The sequence below is a fragment of the Phodopus roborovskii genome, unplaced genomic scaffold (genome assembly GCF_943737965.1).
Source record: "Phodopus roborovskii unplaced genomic scaffold, PHOROB, whole genome shotgun sequence".
Lineage (NCBI taxonomy): Eukaryota > Metazoa > Chordata > Mammalia > Rodentia > Cricetidae > Phodopus > Phodopus roborovskii.
Window position 1 is genome coordinate 48,946,160 of NW_026126480.1, and position 20,087 is coordinate 48,966,246.

Below are 20,087 nucleotides of genomic sequence, written 5' to 3' on the forward strand. Positions count from 1 at the left end.
GCACAGCCTCATCTGCTACAACTAGCAGCTTCTACCTAAGAGTAGATGATTGTGATAGATGGCAATCTTAAGAAAAGTCCTCAGAGACGAGTCACAGTTCCTTGACTATGCTCTGGGAAAGTTGGGCAACAAGCTGTCTCCTGAGACAAAGAGTCATGGGCCCTACCATCACCTTGGATGAAGAGCAAACACATATGTACTGAACACACTGACTTAGCTCTTCAAACCCCAGATAGACACCTATAATAGTGAGAAGTAGGAAATGGCAACCAGAGCAGTAGTCTCCTTATATTCCTGATGTGTCTCACCACAACCAGGTTCATCCTTGGGGCAGTGTCCAAAGGAATCACAGCTTTTGCTATTGAGGAGCCTGGCCACTACCTATGCCTCAGCCCCATTACTGCTCTGCAACCAGTTCTCCACTGTCTCCTAAGCACAAAGGCCCATGTAGGGTTACTCCTACCTCCACCTCTCCTACTGAAGATGATAAAACTCCCACTCCTAGACCTCCCTATCTGATACTAATGATCCATTGGGAATCCAGACACAATGCAGCTGTGTCTCGCTGTCTACTGAATGTGATGAAACATAAATGAATTATAATGAATCTCTGATTAATAGATCTGTAGATCTCCAGAATTAAAAGAAGAGATGGCTGGCAGCAGAGTCAGCTTTGGTGGGGCCCTCTGCTCAGCAAGGACAAAGCTGGGTCTGGAGATGTCACATGGCTGACAGTCTGGGGCACTTAACCCTCAGGACAGAGCTGGGGTCCTTCAGGGGCTCTGCAAGCAGAAGATTACCCACTAACTCAGGCACACACTTCTCCCCTGTGGCGTTCCATGGTGGGGGTCTTTCACCAAGGGCAAAGTCTAGGCACTCCTGGCTCTCTCTAGGCATACCTTCCTCTGGGCTCTCAGAATGGAGGGTCTGGACATTCCTTCATCAAATGACCTCCTCATTCTCACCCCTACAGTGCTTCACCTGAACCAGAATCTCCCTTGCAGACCACAGGGAAGTCATATAGGAATGCTGCCTCCAAGTGGGCAGAGTTGAGAATTAAAGCCTTCTGCAAAACCTCTAAGAGTAATACAGGGGAGGGAGCCCAGAACCTTGTAAGACAGTGAAGATCAAGAGAACTGCTCAGCCACTTCTGAGCTGTGGCTTAGAAAGCATAAGTGGAGTGGACTCCTCTACTGCCCAAACACCTGCTATGGGCTTGCCAAAACCTCTACTGAGGATGCACACAGACAGCACCAGCCCTTTGTGGGGCAAAATGTCCTCATGTCATCTTCTATAGGGCAGAACTCTCAATCTGGCACAACTAGAAAAGGCAGCTGTTTCAGGTTAGCCAGAGCCTGAGCTAATGATCAAGGAGGGGTCATATCTCAGTGCTGTGGTCAACTTCAAAATATGTTGGAGCTACTGGCACTTTCCCATGATTACCCCCCCCCTTCCTAGTCTAACTGGCAAAGGGTAATGGGATCCTGTGAGCTTGAGATATATTATCTGCTGGCTGGTACTATGGTAGCAAGAAGATGTGAGTGCCTTCTGCAGCCTCCCCACAGTGGACTACTCCCATGCTCTTAGACATTCTTTCTCCAGCAGACACTGTAACTATCATACCCCAGGTCTTGGCCACACTCGATCAGCCCCTTTTCCATGTCCTGGGAGTTTCCTTTTGTGTTCAGTGAGGAAATCTCTACTTGGTCCAAGCTGAACAGCTACAGCATAGACTCAGCCACCCTTCTCTCACTGAGTCCTCTTGGGTGAGGAGCCCCCATTTCCTTTAGCCATTCAGGAGAGCCACCAGACTAGCACAGTGACATGGTCAGGAAAAGCTGCCTGCCCCATGGCTACTCTTGACTTCTCTGGGTAGGCCTCTACCTTTTGCAGGGTCCCACCCCCCAATCCTGAGACCAGGTGCTGAGGAAGGAAAGTCATCCCAGGCAGATTCCCTCTCCCTTGATCCTTCCCCTGGCTCCTCCAAACACAGAAGCCAGAAAGAGAACTAAGCAGTTACACACATTCCCACTCACACATGTTTCTGGCTCAGCAACTGGCTCCAGACTTCCACCACAAAACCATCAAAATGCTGGTTCTGAAAGAAACAGGCAGGTGAGGAGAAATGGGAATCTAGGAGGATTAAGGGAAGACAGAAAAGATGCCACTGGCTCTGCCCACCTGGCAAAGTAGCCCAATCACTTACTCATGAGGCAAGGCCTAAGTCTGCACTACAAATTTGTTAGTTCCTCTGAAGCAGGCAGCATGGGGAGGAGGTACCCACAGCAGTCACAAGGGCAGAGGTGCTCAGCTGCCCATACTTCTCCACCCTTGCAGTAGCCCTGACGACCAGCAGGAATGGGCCCACCCCAGGGAGAGTTATGGGGTTTTAGCTAAAGGAAGCTTTCTGGCCCTAGAGACAAAAACTATCTCACCTTTGGAACTCCCAAAGCTATGAGCAAGAGGTGGTACAGCGTGAGTGGGGCTTATGCTATCCACCCTGGAAAACACAGGTTGCACAAGAAGATATCCATGAAAAAAGTCAGGCAAGAAGAGCCAAGTCATTCTACCTGTAATCTCAGCCCTGGAGGTAGAGGCTAGTGGATCAGAAATTCAAGCCAGCCTCAACTACATAGTGAATTCAAAGATAAGTCTCGGCTATGTGAGATACTGTCCCAAAAAATTAATAATAATAATAATAATAAAGAGCCACTAAGTTAGTTAGTTAAGCAGGTAAGGGCACTTTCTGTTCTGTGAGGCCTGAAAACGTGAGTTTGATGCCTGGATTTACCTGGTAGGAAAGAATAACTCCAGCAAGTGGTCCTCTGCCCTCTACAAATGTGTTGTACCATTTACTCTCTACACGCATGCACACAAAAATAAATAATTATATTTAAAAAGAGAGAGAGCTGGGCACAGTGGTGCAGGCCTTTAACCCCAGCATTAAGGAAGGAGAGGCAGGTGGATCTCTGTGAGTTCAAGGCCAGCCTGGTCTACAGAGGGAATTCCAGGACAGCTAGGGCTGTTACCCAGAGAAACCCTGTTGAAAAAGCAAAACAAAAGAAAAAAAGAAAGAGGAGCTAGGTGGGGCCCTTTGGGAGCCTGAGCCAGCGAGGGAAGCAAGAACAAGTAGGGGAGTTGGGAGTGGGAGGTACAGCCTGTCTGGGGAAGTGGATGCTCCAAGCCTTATCTGAGCTTGGAGGTCCTGAGGAGCACACAGGCCTCACCTTTGCCACCTGTACCACAGTCTTGCTGAGTTCTTCTATTTCATCCTCACTGTCTAAGACATTCCGGAAATCATCGTAAGTCCAGTCTTCAAAGAGAAGCCGAGGCACTAGCGGCAGGAGAGAATGCACAGAAAGATTGTGCCCAGGAAACACTGGATTACCCTCTTGTCTGCAAAAAAGTGTCCCCTTGGCTCCCAGACCAGTCAGACCAGTGACAAGCAGCAAGGCCATCCAAAGTAATCATGGATCGATCCAGTGCAGCTATCCTATACCCACATAGCCTTGCAGGAGGAAGGAAGAGACAAGGAGATGCTAACATATCAAATAACCCCAGAGCTCCACCTGTTAGGAAACTGGCTGGGCCAGACCCCAGTTCATCTGGATCCTTGCTGTTGCTACCCTTTCTACCTCATTCTAACCTGATGGCTTCCACTCCTGAACCACAGGTTTCCTCCTGCCATTGCTTCTGAGTCTCCAGTAGTTTCCCCTGAGCCCTATAGGTTTCCTCTGTTGCCCTCAGGTCCATGCTGTTCTTCGGGAAAATTTTCCTTCCAATACTAGCTGTGAGCTTCAGAGGCATTGGGAAGGTAGGGACAATGTCACCCTCAGGCAGGCCCAGGAAACTCAGTAATGTTTACTAGACAGGAAGAAAGAGGGAAGAGATAGAACTATGCAGGAAAATCACCAGCCAAGTATGGAGGTGCTTGTGTCGGTGACCAAGCTCAGTTGACTTCTTAGGGCATTCAGGGGAGGGATTTACCCTCAAGCAGCATAGACTAGACTAGAAGGAACATAAAAGGACCCTAGGTCTACCCTCAGGGAGGTGGCTGGTCTCCTGACCATGCCCAGGCCTGCTGGACTCACCTATGCGCAGGTTTTTGGCATGCTTCTTGACAGCTCGCATCCACCCTGTTAGAGATAAAAGGGACAGTCAGTATGTGGCATACATCCAGTCCAAGATCCAGACCATTACTCACTCCTCTCCTAGCCCAGGACAGTCATTCCTATTTTCTACCTCCTCTATTCCACTCCCTCTTCCTGCTCCCCGTCCCTTCCTCCCATCATCTTTCTTGGGCCTTCACAACATTGGAGAAAACCACTCCTGGTCTCAGAACTCCGGCTAACCCTCTCCTGTCAATTCTGTCAGAGGCCAAATGTGGTTCAAGTGTGTAGATCAGGTCCCAGGATGTCATCAATGAACTGTCCTTCTCTAGCTTATCTTCCTCTTTGGACACCAAATTCTAAGAAGAGATAAAAAAGGGGAAGCCAACTACGTCACTACCCAGCTTCACAAGTCACCTCAGAGACTACCTTCCTTATGCTCACATGCAGCCCTGACATTCAAGAGGAGGAACAATGAATGAACAGCTCCTGGGACCAGAGTCAGAAAAGGAGGGGGGCGCACATTCCCAGTGCTCTTCAATCTGTCATCTCCTGGACAGCCCCTCACCTCCTATAACTGACCACACAGGATCTCACAGTGGTGACCAACTAAGGGACTATCTTTACCTGGCAGACCACACCTCACACTGCATACCAGGCTTCACTCTGGGCTCAGACATGTGGTGTGAGACAGCAACACTCATACCCAGTTGCATACTTAGTCACACTTGACATCTCTCATGGTTACACTCCTGTAATCACACGCAGAGTCACATACAGATAGGCCTTGAACTTGTAATTCTCCTGCTTCAACCTCCTGAGTAGCAGGGATTATAGGCCTATAATAGCAGAGTCACAATCAATAAGTTCATTTACATTAATACTCACTAGTCATAATATATAACCTAGCTGGGTGTGGTGGTGCATGCCTTTAATCTCAGCATTTGGGAGGCAGAGGCAGGTAAATCTTTGTGATTTCAAAGCCTGCCTGGAGTTTCAGGGCAGCCAGAACTACATAGTGAAACCCTGTCTCAAAAAAACAAAACAAAACAAAGAAAGAATATAACCAGAGTCATATACTCTTAGACACCCATACCCACTACACTTTTATACTCACACAGACAAATTTGCACACTATCATACTCTTCTAAGCCCTCAGGGTTAGCACAAATAGAAAGGAAATGGAAAAACCTTGATCCACATCATGGAGGCCAGTGATTTCAAACATCTCACGACCACGTCTCTTCAGCTGCAGCCAGACTGGTGAGATCTGTGTGAACTTGCTCCCAAAGACCTTGGCAACATCATAGCCATGGCTGTTCCACTGGAAGAGTAAAGAGAGCGGGGACAAAGAACAGGTAAATGTATACTGCATTGCCAAGCTGCTGTCGCATGTCCAGGACAGCTGTCAGTATCAATAGTGCTGGACTTGAGCTGCCATCAGTCCCTGCTTGGGTTTCCCTCTCCCACTCTGCAAAACTACTGGGTCTATATGTAACCCACCATCAGAGATCTGCATCAGTGTCCCTTCACCAGGGCTCTACAAGCCCCCACCCTGAGCTAGACAGCCCTAAAGTCCCCCTCTACACCCAGGAGGAATTGATAGGGATCGCCTGAAGCCACAAGAAGTAAGCCCCAAGAAAACCCTGGTACCCTTCCCTCTGACATCTTTTTATTTGTTTGTTTGGTTTTTTGAGACAGGGTTTCTTGCGTAGCCCTGGCTGTCCTGGAACTTACTCTGTAGACGATCCTCTTGTTTTTGCCTCCCAACTGCTGGGATTAAAAGGCATGTGCCACCACTGCCCAGCTAAAAAATTACGTGTAGGAGTGTTTTGTCTGTGCTTATGACATGTGTGCTGGGCCCAAAGAGGTCAGAGGTATCCTGGGACTGGAGATAAGTTTTTAATTGCCATGTGGGTATTGGGGATTGAACCTGGGTACTCCAGAAGAGCAATCAGTGCTCTTAACCACTCAGCCATCTCTCTAGCTCCTTCCCTTTGACATTTTCATGTTAGCATCTCTCCTACAGTCTCATAGTAGCAACAGTCAAGGAGAAAACACCAGCCAGGAGGACATCCCTGTTCTGCACCACAGAACCCTGACTTACTGGAGTGACATAGCCTAGAACCTCTCCAGCAAAGTTTCTCTCCCGAGCCCTTGCTGAGCAGTAGCTACGATGTTCAAGAACCACATCCTCAGCTTTGATGTCCGTCACCACCAGACCCCGATCTTGGACAGGTCTATCTGAAAACTGCGTCTGAAACACAAGGGAGAGAAGAGAGCTGTCTGACCTGTTCTCAGCATCAGAAGCAGCAGCAGCAGCAGCAGCAGCAGCAGCAGCAGGTCTTTTCTGTTCAGCCACAGGCCATGTCTCTGGGTTAACATGGCATTGCTCATCTGATGACCTTATGAGTAGAAGATTAAAGCCACAGTAGATGACTTATTTCAGAAGGGCTCTAGCACTCAGTGAGCACAAGTAGCCATTTGCCAGGGGCCATTCAACACTTAATTTGAGCTGCAGATCTGGCAGGTTATAGTGACTCCTCAGACCACTGGGCATCTCAGCACCCTATGTCCATACACTGAGGACATGTCAAGCACATACTATCCCATGGGCCAAGCTACTACCTGAGTCTCCCAACCTGGTTGCTAGTACACCTGTCTCTACCCTACCTTTGCTCTTAAAAAGTCTTCCATCAGGCTCACCTTGAGTTCTGTCCACACTTTGGGGGCCCATTGCAGCCTTCCCTGATAGTGTTTGACTCCCTTGTTTGACTTCCTGTGAGACAGTGTCTTAGGGCTTTTATTGCTGTGATGAAACACCATGAACCAAGAAAGTTGGGGAGGAAATAGTTTATTTGGCTTACACTTCCATATCATTGTTCATCATTAAAGGAAGTCAAACAGGAACTCAAACAGGGCAGGCGCCTGGGGGTGGGAGTGTAGTGGGACCCAGCTGGCCTGGTGCTGCATCGATAACACTAGCCCTAATCACACACCTGGCCTAGTTCCAGAGAGCTAGCTAGCACCTAGCTTAATCCATTTTTTGACAGACTGGATACCTTTTGTCACCCTGTGTGAACCTTTTGGGAGTTTCCCAAGGATACAAAGTCTATGCAAAACTTGGTTCAGGAAACCTGAAAAACTGTGGTAACTGATTAATTAAATATTTACACATGGCATTGTCTTTTTGGAAGTCTCATTCAAGTTGTTCTGAGCATATGATAATAAACTACCCAAAGTGTAAATATTGAGGGGAAAAAAAAAATGCCCTGGGCATAGGGAATATACTTCAGTTCCTCGAAGATGAGGTCCCCTGCAGCTGCAACGGCTAAATCCATTCTTAAAGTGTCTATGAGTCTTCTTTCCACAGACCCTTGTGAACCCACACCCATACCTCAACATCTATGACACAGGAGCCGATGCAGAAGCCACAGAGGGTTGCTGCTTATTGGCTTGCTCTTCATGGCTCAACTGGCTTTCTTAAAGAACCCAGGACTACAACCCCAGGGATGGCACCACCCACAATTGGCTGGGCCCTCCTCCACCAATTACTAATTAAGAAAAATGCCTTACAGGTTTGCTTACAAACCAGAGCTTTTGGAGGTATTCTCTTAATTGAGGTTCCCTCCTCTCAGATGACTTTAGCTTGTGTCAAGTTGACATAAAACCATCCAGCACAGGTAGAGATGCCCACTCTATGGGTTCTCTGCCCCAAAGTACAGAGCCATCTATCTATCAGTCCAGACCTGGGTCATAGGTATGGTCCTGTGTCAGTAGCCTGACCAGCAGCACAGGGACTGTTGGTGCTAAGGAGTGAGCTGGATGGGGGACCACGCTTGGGTTTGCAATCCCTAAGAATGTCCCAAAAGAACAGCACAAGGGGCCATGATGGAAACACAGTTTGGATCTGTAAAGATGAAATATTCAACAATCATGGGATAGTGAAAGCTGACAGAGATGGAAATTGTCACAGGATATAGTCTGAGTAGGGAAGACAATGATACCAAAGAGCCTGTTGCCTCCAGCTCCAGAGGCTGTAAAGTAACAGCCTTAGCAAGATTCATCCCCAGAGTCACACAGGCTGCCTACTGGCCCACTACTAGTTTGTCAGAAAGCTGTGTAAGCAGCCAGGAGCCAAGATCCTTCAATGTCCTGATTCACAAAAACCCCAGCCTAGTAATACAGGTTAGCTCTTAGCCAATGTGGTTATCTCAAGTTCCCTACCTTTTCCAGCAGCATCTTTGAGGCAGCTTTTTTGGCATCTGACTTTGACAGGGTGGTGTGAACAGAGCCACAGGCCAGTGCAAGCCAGAGGACATGAAGAAGTGGCCACATGGTGGGTATGTCACAGCAGGAACCAACCTCCAGGTCCAGCGGGCTGCAGAAAGGAAGGAGTACAGAGTATGGCATAAACTAGACAAGTATACTTATTCTAATAGAGCTTAAGTCCTCAGGGCCCTTAGGCTAGCCCTGGTTACTGAAGTCAAGTCTCTAGAATTTCTAGATTTCCCTAGCAAGATCACCAGGTCCCCTTGGACAACTGCAAGCTATTCAAAAGATGTCTTCCCAACCACAGACAACTAGGAAAACTAACTCCCACATTCCCCTCAAATCTAAAGAAACTTCAGCAGCAAAGGGACTGAAGTGTGAAATAATGAAGCCACAGAAGGTGCTAGAACAGACTATGGACAGCTACTTATATAATCCCAAGGTAGAGAAGCTTTTTCCAAGTACATCAGTAAGGAGAAAGAATACAAAAGAAAATATAATCTGAGTTTAATATTTAAAAATGTATAACTTTCAGGGCTGGAGAGATGACTCAGCAGTTAAGAACACTAACTTACTTGCTTATTTGTTTGCTTGTTTGTTTTTTGAGACAGGGTTTCTTTGTATAACCCTGGCTGTCCTGGAACTCCCTCTGTAGACCAGGCTGGCCTCAAACTCAGAGATTCACCTGCCTCTGCCTCCTGAGTGCTGGGATCAAAGGTGTATGCCACAACAGCCCAACTAGCACTGACTTCTTATCCAGAGAATCCAGGTTCAATTCCTAGCTCCTATATGGCAGCTCACAACCGTCTGTAACTCTAGTTTCAGGTGATCTGACAGCCTTACATAGATGTACATGCAGGCAAAAACACCAATGCACATTAAATAAAAATAGTTTTAAAAATGTGTAACTTTCAAGTCAGGTGTCGGTGGCTCACAACTTTAATCCCAGCACTTGGAAGGCAGAGGCAGGTGGACCTCTGTGAGTTTAAGGTCAGCCTGATCTACAGAGCAAGTGCCAGCCAGGACAACCTCCAAAGCAATACAGAGAAACCATGTCTCGAAAAAGCAAAAAAGTATAACTTTCAAAGCTGGGCACTGTGTTAAGTATCTATAGTTTTAGCTATTGGAGAGACTGAAACAAAAAGTTTGCTTGAGCCCAATGAGTTCATGGCTACCTTCAGCAACATAACAAGTCCCTGTCTCAAAATTCTAAAAAAAGTTAAACTTTTAGAAAATAAAAAGAAAATTTAAAGACAAGTTAGTCAGAAAAACTTATTTGGGACATATTTAACAAATTTCTACCCACAACTATCCATAATAATTAAAGAAAAAAAATTTTTTTCTAGCCAGGATTTCTCTTTATAGCCCTGGCTGGCCTGGAACTTACTCTGTAGACCTGGCTGGCTTTGAATTAGAGATCCACCTGCCTCTGCCTCCTGAGTGCAGAGATCAAAGGCATTCACCACCAGCAGTCAAAGAAATATTACCAAAAAAAAAAAAAAAAAAAAAAAAAAAAAGAAGCCAGGTATGATGGTACATGTCTGTAACCCAGAACTTGGAGGGTAGAGGCAGGAGGATCACAAGGCCAGGGATGGATGTGGAAGCCAGCTTGCAGCTTGCTAAATGAAACTGTCTCAAAAATAAACAAGCAAACAAATAAACCAAAAGACACCCCAGTAAACAATGTCCCACTATAAATACCAGTTACTTAGAACCCCAGGAATGAAAGAAACAAACACAGATGAAATATAAGATGGTGTCTCCACTCAGTATGTGAAGGGTTACAAAGAATGCTTCCTGGGAAAACAATTAACTCTTGGGTTAAGTGGGAATTTCGGCTGGGAAAGACCTTTGAATGACAATGTGGCCGTAAGTATTATACTGTCCACCATACACTTCCTTCCTTTTACAAGTTCTACTCCAAGGCCGTCCCACACACAGGAACCAAGTTTAGGGACCCAGCACTTCTGATACTGGAACACAAACAAGCATGGAGGTACCTATGATGGTCTGCAAAAACATCCAAAACTGCATTTCTGCAGTGCAGTCTGTCATCATTTACTTTAGACAGGATCTTGCTAGGAACATCCCAGATAGTCTCCAACTCAAGATCCTCCCGCTTCCGCCTCCCAAGTAACAGGACTACAGGTATATACCATTATCCTAGCCCATCAGTCTTGTTTTTATGTACATAGGTTCACATAAGAAAGCATGTAAGGAGCAAAACTAAGAGATGATAGGGAACTGCTGGTCATTTCCTTTCACCTCTATTTTCTGCACTGAGTTTTCATCAGTGTACAATTCACTTTTAGATCCTAGGAAATTCTGGATAAATATGCCCATGTGGGCTGTCAGTCCCCAGCGGATGTCAAGGCAACCTGTGCAGAAGCGTATGCATCTAGTTGCATGTCTCTGGCAACACATAGCCTACTAGACAAAGTGAAAGGGAGGGTTCTGTGGAGACTGACCATGCCCACTGCCCAACAGGTGAGCATACAGTTTTCCCCTGTGGTCAAGAGCAACTAAGCATGCCAGAACCTAGGCTGAAAGGCCATAGGAAAGGCAGCCAGGCAAGGTTTGAGCCATTAACAATATGTGCTCCACACCAGTGCCTGCCCCCCTATCCCTAGGACTTCCTGGGCTAGCTGCTTGTTTTCCTTCTGCTTCCCTTTGCTGTCAATTCCCTGAGACCGCTCCAGGTGTGACCCACGGAAAGCTGGGATTGTGGCATTAAATCCTCCAAACTTTGGCATCCCCAGGACACAAACCAATTATGATTAATGTGGTCTTTGAGTAAGGCAAATCAGAAGGTTCCCTAACTTGAAGACTGGCAGACCACAAGAAAACCTAGACCCGAGGCTCTGAAGATTTAAGAGAAAACTGTAGAGTATATAAAATAATGGTGGATGCTTGACACCTCCAGCAAAGGCACTGATTGCTCTAAAAGCTGGCTGCTTAGAGGGGTAAGATCCATGACTCTCACCCTGGTCTCCCATCCTACCAGTTTCTCCTCCATGACAAAATGAGAATTAGGAGATAACTTTGTGTCTCACTTTACCCCAGCTCACCACCCTGACTTCACAACTATGAAGCTTAGTCACTGTGGTTCATAGTCCCAGGTAATGGGAAATCCTGACCACAGTACAGGCTTGGGACCAGTGGCACAGAAAAACCCACAGCTTGCTTGGCCAGTTTCAGGCTGTGACTACCCTAGTTCCCAGGGATGTCTTTAGCCTCTGTACCTACATAAGCAAGGCTTCTCCCTTGGGTGAAGAACTGGGTCACAGAAGGAAAGAAATAAGAAACCAGAGGTAAGTAGTCCAGGACTGAGTATGTACAGGTTCCCTGTGATCTAGTCTCTACTAATATCTGTTGCCTAGACTTACAGCTGGGCCATTGTTCACCTAGTCAAAAGCCCCTCTGCCTAACACCTCCTCTTCCTGACCTGACTTTACAGCTACAGGAATAAAGGGTGAAAGAAGCCTAGCCTGCTGGGCCAGGCCTGTAACCCTACCACCTGGGAATTGAAGTACAAGAGTCTGAAGTTTAAGGTCTGTCTGTATATATAGACTTCTAAGTCAGCCTAGATTATTTATCAAGACCCTTTTCAAAATAAAAAGGAGGAAAAAAGGGGCTGGGGATGTAGTTCAGTAATTCAGCACTTTCCTAGGATGCATGAGGCCCTGCATTCAACCCCAAATACCCACTGCCAAAAATAAGGGAGATGGGATGTGCTGAAGAGATGGCTCAGCAACTCAAAGCTCTTGTGCTCACAGAGTTAGGTTCCCAGTATCCACATCGGGTACGCACAACCACCTATAATCCCGGCTCCAGGGGATCTGACAGCCCATTCCGATTTCTATAAACACCTACACTCACATGCTCATACAGACACAAACATCTATGTGTACTTAAAAGAAAAAAAAAAAAAACACTTTTTAAAAAGGTGAAGGCCTATCTGGATACATGGAGGTCTAATAGTTTGTATCTGGCAGCAAGGCAAAACCAAAATCAACAATACTGTGTACCTAACTGCTCATAAATATGGGTCTTCAACTTTCTAGACTAGGATGTGCATGGGTGAGGCATGTGTTATGATAAAGGGTGCTCAAGCCACTGCACCTTCCATGGCTCCCAATGCCCACTGCTCTGATGACCATTAGGATAAACTCTCCATCCTGTTCTTCATATAGCAGACTCCTAGGGTCTCACAATATTCTCACATCAAAACGTGTTTTGTCCCCAAGCATTAATGACCATCCTTTGGGTGAAACACCCTCTACGTAGTGTGAAATGTTATGAATTTGGCCTATTTGAGTTCTGGCTCCTGGTTTAAACTAAGCCAACAATGGAGAACATGCTATAGGTTCTGAAACTCTGGGGCTATAAATTTCACAGCACTGGAAGGACTGTCGTGGTGAGGCTGGCAAACAGTCATAGCAGCTTTCAAATCTTCCTCAAGCAGATTTAAAGCAAGAAGTGTCATATGCTTCCTACAAAGACATGCACTAATGTGCGCATATTGTGTGTACACATATATTGTGAATGTGCAGAGTTAAAGAAGCTAACCCTACTTTGTGATACATTGTCAACTTTAGTTCTCTTTTAAGAACTAGCTTTTGGTTGGGGACTGATGGCACAAGCTTTTAATCCTAGCACTCAGGAGGCAGAGGCTGGTGGATCTATTTGAGCTCAAGACCAACCTGGTGTACAAGAGCTAGTTCCAAGACAGGCTCCAAAGCTACATAGGGAAACCCTGTCTTGGAAAAAAAAAAACAAAACAAAACAAAGCAAAACTAGCTTTTGGGGGCTAGAGAAATGGGTCAGCAGCTGCACTACTGCTTTTCCAGAGGACCTGGGTTCAATTTCTAGCACTTATATGGCAGCTCACAGCTGTCTGCAACTCCAGTCCCAGGGGGATCCAATGCCCTCTTTTGATCTCTGTGAGCATTGCACATACAAGGAACATAGACATACATGGAGGCAGAACTTCCACACGCATAAAAATAAAGTTGGTGAGAACATTAAAAGTGGGGAGGGCTGGACAGATGGGTCAGCAGTTAAGAGCACTGGCTGCTCTTCTAGAGGCTCTGGGTTTAATTACCAGCACCCACATGGCAGCTCATAACTGTTTGTAACTCCAGTTCCAGGGGATCTGACACCCTCACACAGATGTACATACTAGCAAAACACTAATACACATAAAATTAAAATAAACCATTTTTAAAAATAAAAAAGGAAAAATTAGCTTTAGACTGGGCAGAGTGGGTTACATTTGGGATTCCAGCATTCAGAAGATGGAAGCAGAAAGATTAAAGAGTATAAAGCCTCAAAAACCGAACCAAACCAAAGCAAGAGTACAAGGTCAGTTGTACCTATGTAGTTGAGTTCAAGGCCAGGTTGGGCTATGAGACCCTATCTCAAAACAACAAAGATAACAACAAAAAGATGGCTTTTGGCTCTCAGACTGATCTGCTTTGGTATTAAAGGACTTAAGGGATGCTGACTGATGTGCCCGGAGTATCTGTTACTGCCATCACCTATTAGTAGTTTTTTAGTACCAGGTTTGAACCAATGGCACCACAAATACTAAGCAAACACTGGGCCACACTTTCAGCCCTCTGAGTACTCTTAATAGATTCAATGCTCTACAGCAAGTATGATGATCATCCTACATTTGTACTTTTGAACAATCTTGGCATGAACTGTTCATATGAGGAGGTAGGTGAGCATATGGTTGGAAATGAAGGTGACATAAGAATCAGGATGATCACAACCCCAGGTGACATTTATTGACCATATGTTGCATGCCAAACCTGGTGGGTTACCCACAAGTTCTCTCCACAGCTCAGGACCCAGGCATCAGTGTTATTCACATTCACAGATGAGGAAACCAATGCAGGGGAATGTGGCTATCACACCATGACAATGCAAACATGACTGCTATAAGATGGCTCCAGTTTTAAGTCTGTAACAAGCACAGTTTCTTGGCCTCCCTGGGCTACAGTCCAGTGACCTGTGGAAAGTCCTCTGAAAATTTTCCAGCACAGTGTACTTAAGATTTTAGGCTGTGCTGAGGGTAAGGCCTCTCATACACCCAGAAAACTGGAAGGAACCCACACAACTTGGTGTATACCCTCCCACCTCAGGCTGGGCCTGCAGGCTACCATTCTGCCACACTGAGCTCATGCCTCAACTATGACCCCACTAACTTGTTTGCACACTCATATCATGTTCCACTCCTGACTCTACAATTTATGTACATTAACTCACATGTCTTAAAATCTCTGACTTCATTACCTTACTTATGGACTCTTGTTTACATTCCTTTATACACTAATCCACCATGCGTCTCCATACCCAGCCACACTGGCACATACATTTACACTCACACTCATTACTGCCCATGTTCACACACACTTCCTGCTGATTCTCCTCTCACCCCTTTTTTTGAGACAAGGTTTCATTATGTAGCCCTGCTGTCCTGAAACTCTCTATATAGACCAGGCTGGCTTAGAACTCACAGATATCCATCTGTCTGCCTTTGCCTCCCAAGGGCTAGGATTAGAGTCATGTACCATCACCTCCGGCTCTGTCGCTTCTATACAATGACTTGCGCTCTCTCGTATTCTCATATAACTATTTACTCTGAAGTCCCCTCACATTAACACGCTTGCCCTCACACTTCTATACAAGAACAATGTCACATTCTGTCATACCTTCTCTCATCCTAGCACTTACTCTTCACCCTTGCTCACCCTAACACAGCTGCTCCTACCCTCACACTCATTCTCACCCTAATACGCTCATTCATCGTCATACCTGTTCTCATCTCACACATACTCTCATACATGCACATTCTGGCCTTCACACTGCCTCTCACCCTCATGCCAGCTCACTTTCTCACATACTCGCTTACGCGCTCACTGTCGCATCTATTCATTCTCACACTAGCTCACACTCACCCTCACATCTGTCTACCATCACACTAGCTCACACTCACACTGACACATCGTTCTCACCCTCAAGCCCGCTTATTCTCTAACTCCCTCACCCTCACATCCGTATCTCTCACATTCGCTCTCATCCGCGAACTGTTCTTCCCGCTCACACTCTGCCCGTTCTGTCCGGGGAGAGCCTCGCTGCCCGGCGTTCCCGCCGCATCATGACGCGGAAGCAAAAGCAGTCCAAGAAGTAGCAGTCATCGCCTCTGCCGCCGCCGCCGCCGCCGGGCTCACCTTCATGTCAGAAGACCGGCCAGACCCATCAAGCACGGCCGGAAAACAATCCATCGGGCCGGAAGTCCCACCCACCGGCTTCTACACGCTATCACTGCGCCACGCCAGCTTCCTAGATGCCCTGCGCACAGCATGCTGGGATGAGGCGGGGCCAAGATGGTTGGAGGGCGGGGTTAGAGGTGGAACCTAGCTGATGTAGAGTATGTAGAGAAGGGATGAGTTGGAAGGGACAGTGCTGGGAGCGCAGACCCGGTACTGCGTGGCTGTGGGTCTGTTTCGGCTTGTGCAGCCAGTCTCCTGATTGTTCAGGGCCTGGCCTGCTGCAGAATCGTGGAGTCAGATCCTGAGATCCTCGCGGGGCTCCTGGTGGTGTTGCAGAGCGTCCCCTGCTCCGGGCTTCCTGGCTGGCTGGCTTAGTGCCTGCATTGAATACCACACGTCCACATATGCGACCGCCGAGTTATGTGCTGAGGGTCTTGGGAACCCATTCCTGCCAAGTCTGCGTAGCGCGGGTGACTACGCGCATGGTCAGTTCCGTAATCTCCCAGGTGTGTCAGTACCGACCCTATTTCACGCACCCTGTGCACCAGCCTTTCCTTGGACCTTTCTCTGCATTACCCCTGATGCCACATTTCTGTCACCATCTACAGGTCTGCAGCGTCCACTACACGGTCTCCAGCAGGAACACTGCGTCAGACAATGTAGCATCCTTCTCCGGATGCCTTTGCACAGCAAGCATTCTACCTGTCCGAATCCTAGAGTTTTGGTCTTGCAAATTGTAGGAGCTAGAACCCACAGAGGCAGACAACACTCTCTCTACCCCCATCTAAGCCTTAGCAAGAGGAGCCCAGACACTTCTTAGAGCGGGTTGAATGCACACGTGACCAGCATTTTATTTTTTCATCAAGCTGACTGGTCCCCACCCCCATCCCTTGCTGTTCCCAGCAGTTTCCTGCAGAAAACCACATTTGGCCTGTACACACCCAGTTAAACCCTCCGCCCCACTCCACTAAGGCCTGTTCCAGAATTCGCAGTTTCCCTGTTCCTGCTGCTGCAGGGTTTTCTCACTGAGTTGAGCTTTGTGTTCTTCCTTCCTAATCACGTTTCCTCCTTTCTCTTCCCCATATTTTCTGCCAGTTGTCCCCCAAATCTTTCTACAGAAGTGGGACTGGGTGTGTGTACTAAGGCATGTTGTGCATCACCATCTGCTTTCCTGGCATCCAGCTCAGCACCCTACTGTGAAGAAATGCCCAGAATGGTGACTCCAAAGGGGCAGAGTTCTGGAGAGGGTCCCAATAAACTACATTGGATATCTTGAGAATTGTATGGTTCTAGCAATACTAATGAGACCAGTGGTTTTTTTTGTTTTTTTGTTTTTTGTTTTTTTTTTTTTGAGGTTTTTTTTTAATTTGTTTTGTTTTTGTTTTGAGACGAGGTTTCTCTGTGTAGCCCTGGCTGTCCTGAAATTCACACCAGGCTGACCTCAAATCCACAGAGATCTGCCTGCCTCAGTTTCTGGAGTGCTGGGTAAGGGCATGTGTCACCACTGCCCTGTTAAGACTAACTTTGTTTTAAACTAGGAAAGGCATTTGGTCTCAGGAGAATCCAACTGAGGTCAGAGGTCTCTGAGCTATAAACTTGCAAAGTCCATTAAGAATTCTGTTCCAGGCAAGTCTGTGTTGCTAAGAACAGAAAGCAAAGAGTCCCTCTGCAGAGCTCCATTGGATAGATGCTCAGGAGCCTGATGAGATGCCAGCACAAAAAAAAAAAAAAAAAATCTGTCCTCTCTATACTCCACATACACAGCTGGAGCAAGGTGCAAGATCCCTGGGGTGTGGTGTGTGTGTGTGTGTGTGTGTGTGTGTGTGTGTGTGTGTGTGTAGGTGTGAGGGTGTCAAAAGACTTTTGGGAATTGACTCTCTCCTTCCCCCATGTGGTTTCTGGGGATCAAGCTAAGATTGTCAGGTTTTTAATTAAATGCTTTACCCACTTAAACCAGATCCTTGGCCCAAGGAATTAATTTAAAAAAAAAAAATCAAGTTCTTGAGATTCCTGAGATCTTGTTGCTCTTTTAAACAAAGTACAAACAAAAAAACAAAAATGAAAGTTTATTTTCAAAATGTAGGCCAGATGTGGTGGTGGTACATGCCTCTGTAATATCAGCACTTAGAAGGCAGATACAGGAGAATAGCTACAAGTACAAAGCAAGCCTGGGTTATGTACCAGTATATACATACATATATGTTCATTTAAAAATGTTGAAAATGCTTATTTACTTATGTTTTTCGAGGCAGCATTTCTCTGTGTAGTCTTGACTGTCCTAGGATTCACTCTGTAGACCAGGTTGGCCTTAAATTCATAGAGATCCCCCTGCCTCTGCCTCCTGAATGCTAGTATTAAAGGTGTGTGACATCACCGACTGGTGAAAATGTTTATTTATATTTAACTGCTTTGACATGAAACAAAATATTATGCAAAGACATCTAAACAGTGACTGTAAAAAGGCAGGCACAGTGGCTCATAACTGAAATCTGATATTCAATGAGTTCAAAGCCAGCCTTGGTTAAACGAGACCCTGTCTATTAATAAAAAACAAAACAACAACAAAAACCAACTGACTAAATCTTAATTCTTTAACTTTAATGTAAATGTAAATATAACTCCCTTGTCCAGAGCACTAAACTAGACCTCAAGCAGTTTCTCAGCCTTTGCTACCACAGTAATGTTGGAATGCCCCGGCCAAGGTTCAAACTCTGACTCTGAGCTATGGTCCTGGAGCTGGTGTCCTGAAGCTGTTTGGCTTGTACCATTATATGTCTGCAGTTGGCGCTGGAAAGCAGACAAGAACAGGGCAATTGCTGTTTATCCAGTGGCCCTTCAGCAGCCAATGGAATTCCTGCTTTTTTTTCTGGGAACACACCACCCTCAAGCACATGGTCAGGTAAGGATCTTCAGCCTAAGGCTATTTTATGGGGACAACCTAAGAGGTGTCTCTGAGTTACTATGGGAAGCCCAGCATGTGAATGTCACTTCAACAGTGCCCTGAGGTGGGGTGAAGGTAGAGTTGTAGTCTTAAGATGGCTCTGTGCCAGGCCTCATTTGCCAAGTCAGGACCAACAAGGCCATGCCTGACAATAAATCTGTACTCTGTTTTAATCAAAGCTTTGGCCTGGATCATCTGGAGCTGTCTGTTTCATGCCATTCCTGGATTAGAGACAGCCCAGTGTGAAGGGTAGAAGTCTAGAAGGATGGACTAGTTCTTCCTTCTAGTCCCTGCCGCAGATCCCTCCCCCATCATGGATAGAGACATCCTCTCTCAGTACTGGAATAAGCAATTCCAGGAAAGAAGGAAGGAGGAAGCTGCTGGAAAGAACTCCAGGGCCAGCACAGCATATTGTTTGTGTCCCACAAGTCTGGTTCTGTCCTGGCTGACCTTGGCCATGATGGTTGCTGTGTATAGGTGTCTGGTCAGCAACTGGGCAGCCATCTGTGATGGCATGTGGCCTTATACCTACAGCATTTGAACTTTGCAAAGAGCTGGTGCCTCAAGATATCTGCAGGGGATTTTTTTAAAAAATGCTTCTTAGTATTCTGAAACTAACCCAAAACCCAAAACAAAAGAGAAGTATCTGGGTAGGTGGCAATGATAGGCAAAGAGGCACTACTTATTGGATGATTATGTTGAATGGTGGCCCCTCCTTAAAATACTGTGCAAGTCCTAAATTGTACTATTTTTCAATGTGACCTTATTTGTCAATAAGAACTATGCCCATATAATTAAATTAAGAATCTTGGATTAAGGATTAGGGTAGACCCTAAATCCATCGATGTGAGGAGAGGGTGTCCTTATAAGAGGATGAGAGGGAGATTTGAGACAGACACAGGTAGGAAAGTATGTGAGGGTGAGGACACAGGGGAGTAGCATAGCTCCAAAGCCAGGAAGGCAGCTAACTGCAGCTGCCTCAAGGTCTCCTAAAGAACCCCACCAGGATGCTAGCTTTATTTTGGATTTCTGGCCTCTAGAACTGTGAAGAAATAAAGTCCTGTTGTTTGTAAGCATCCTACCTTAGTTACTTTTTTTATTGCTGTAATAAAGCACCATGACCAAGACAAATTATAAAGTGTTTAATTTGATAACACAAAACAGTTTAATTTGTATTACAATTTCAGAGTGTTAGGAGTCCATAATAGCAGAGTGAAGGAACAGCTGAGAGCTTGCATCATGATCTACAACCACGAGGCAGAGAGAGCTTGAACACTGGGACTCCAGAAGGTTTTTGAAACCTCAAAACCTTCCCCCAGTGACATACACCTCCTCCAACAAGACCACACCTAATCCTTTCCAAACAGTTCATGTAGTCAGAGTTTCCTTTGGGCTTCTAGCTCACAAATAACAACACTGAGACTGATTATTAACTATGAAAGCTTGGACATTATCTTAGGCTTGCCCACTAACTCATAACTTAAA

At 46.2% G+C, this 20,087-nt stretch overlaps 1 protein-coding gene across 2 annotated transcripts in view; it reads right to left on the reverse strand.

Annotated features, from left to right (window-relative positions):
• Chid1 (chitinase domain containing 1) overlaps window positions 1–15,778 on the reverse strand; it is a 38,472-nt gene extending 22,694 nt beyond the window's left edge. Inside the window, exons 1-7 of one of the 2 annotated variants that reach the window (XM_051193374.1) lie at window positions 15,620–15,778; window positions 8,337–8,490; window positions 6,217–6,366; window positions 5,301–5,433; window positions 4,092–4,136; window positions 3,228–3,334; window positions 2,037–2,098 (exon numbers count right to left, since the gene is read on the reverse strand). In XM_051193374.1, the coding sequence (XP_051049331.1) occupies window positions 2,037–2,098; window positions 3,228–3,334; window positions 4,092–4,136; window positions 5,301–5,433; window positions 6,217–6,366; window positions 8,337–8,447 (608 nt within the window). In that variant the 5' untranslated portion in view covers window positions 8,448–8,490; window positions 15,620–15,778. The other variant, XM_051193375.1, reaches the window with a different exon arrangement.
• Window positions 15,779–20,087: the final 4,309 nt, after the last annotated feature.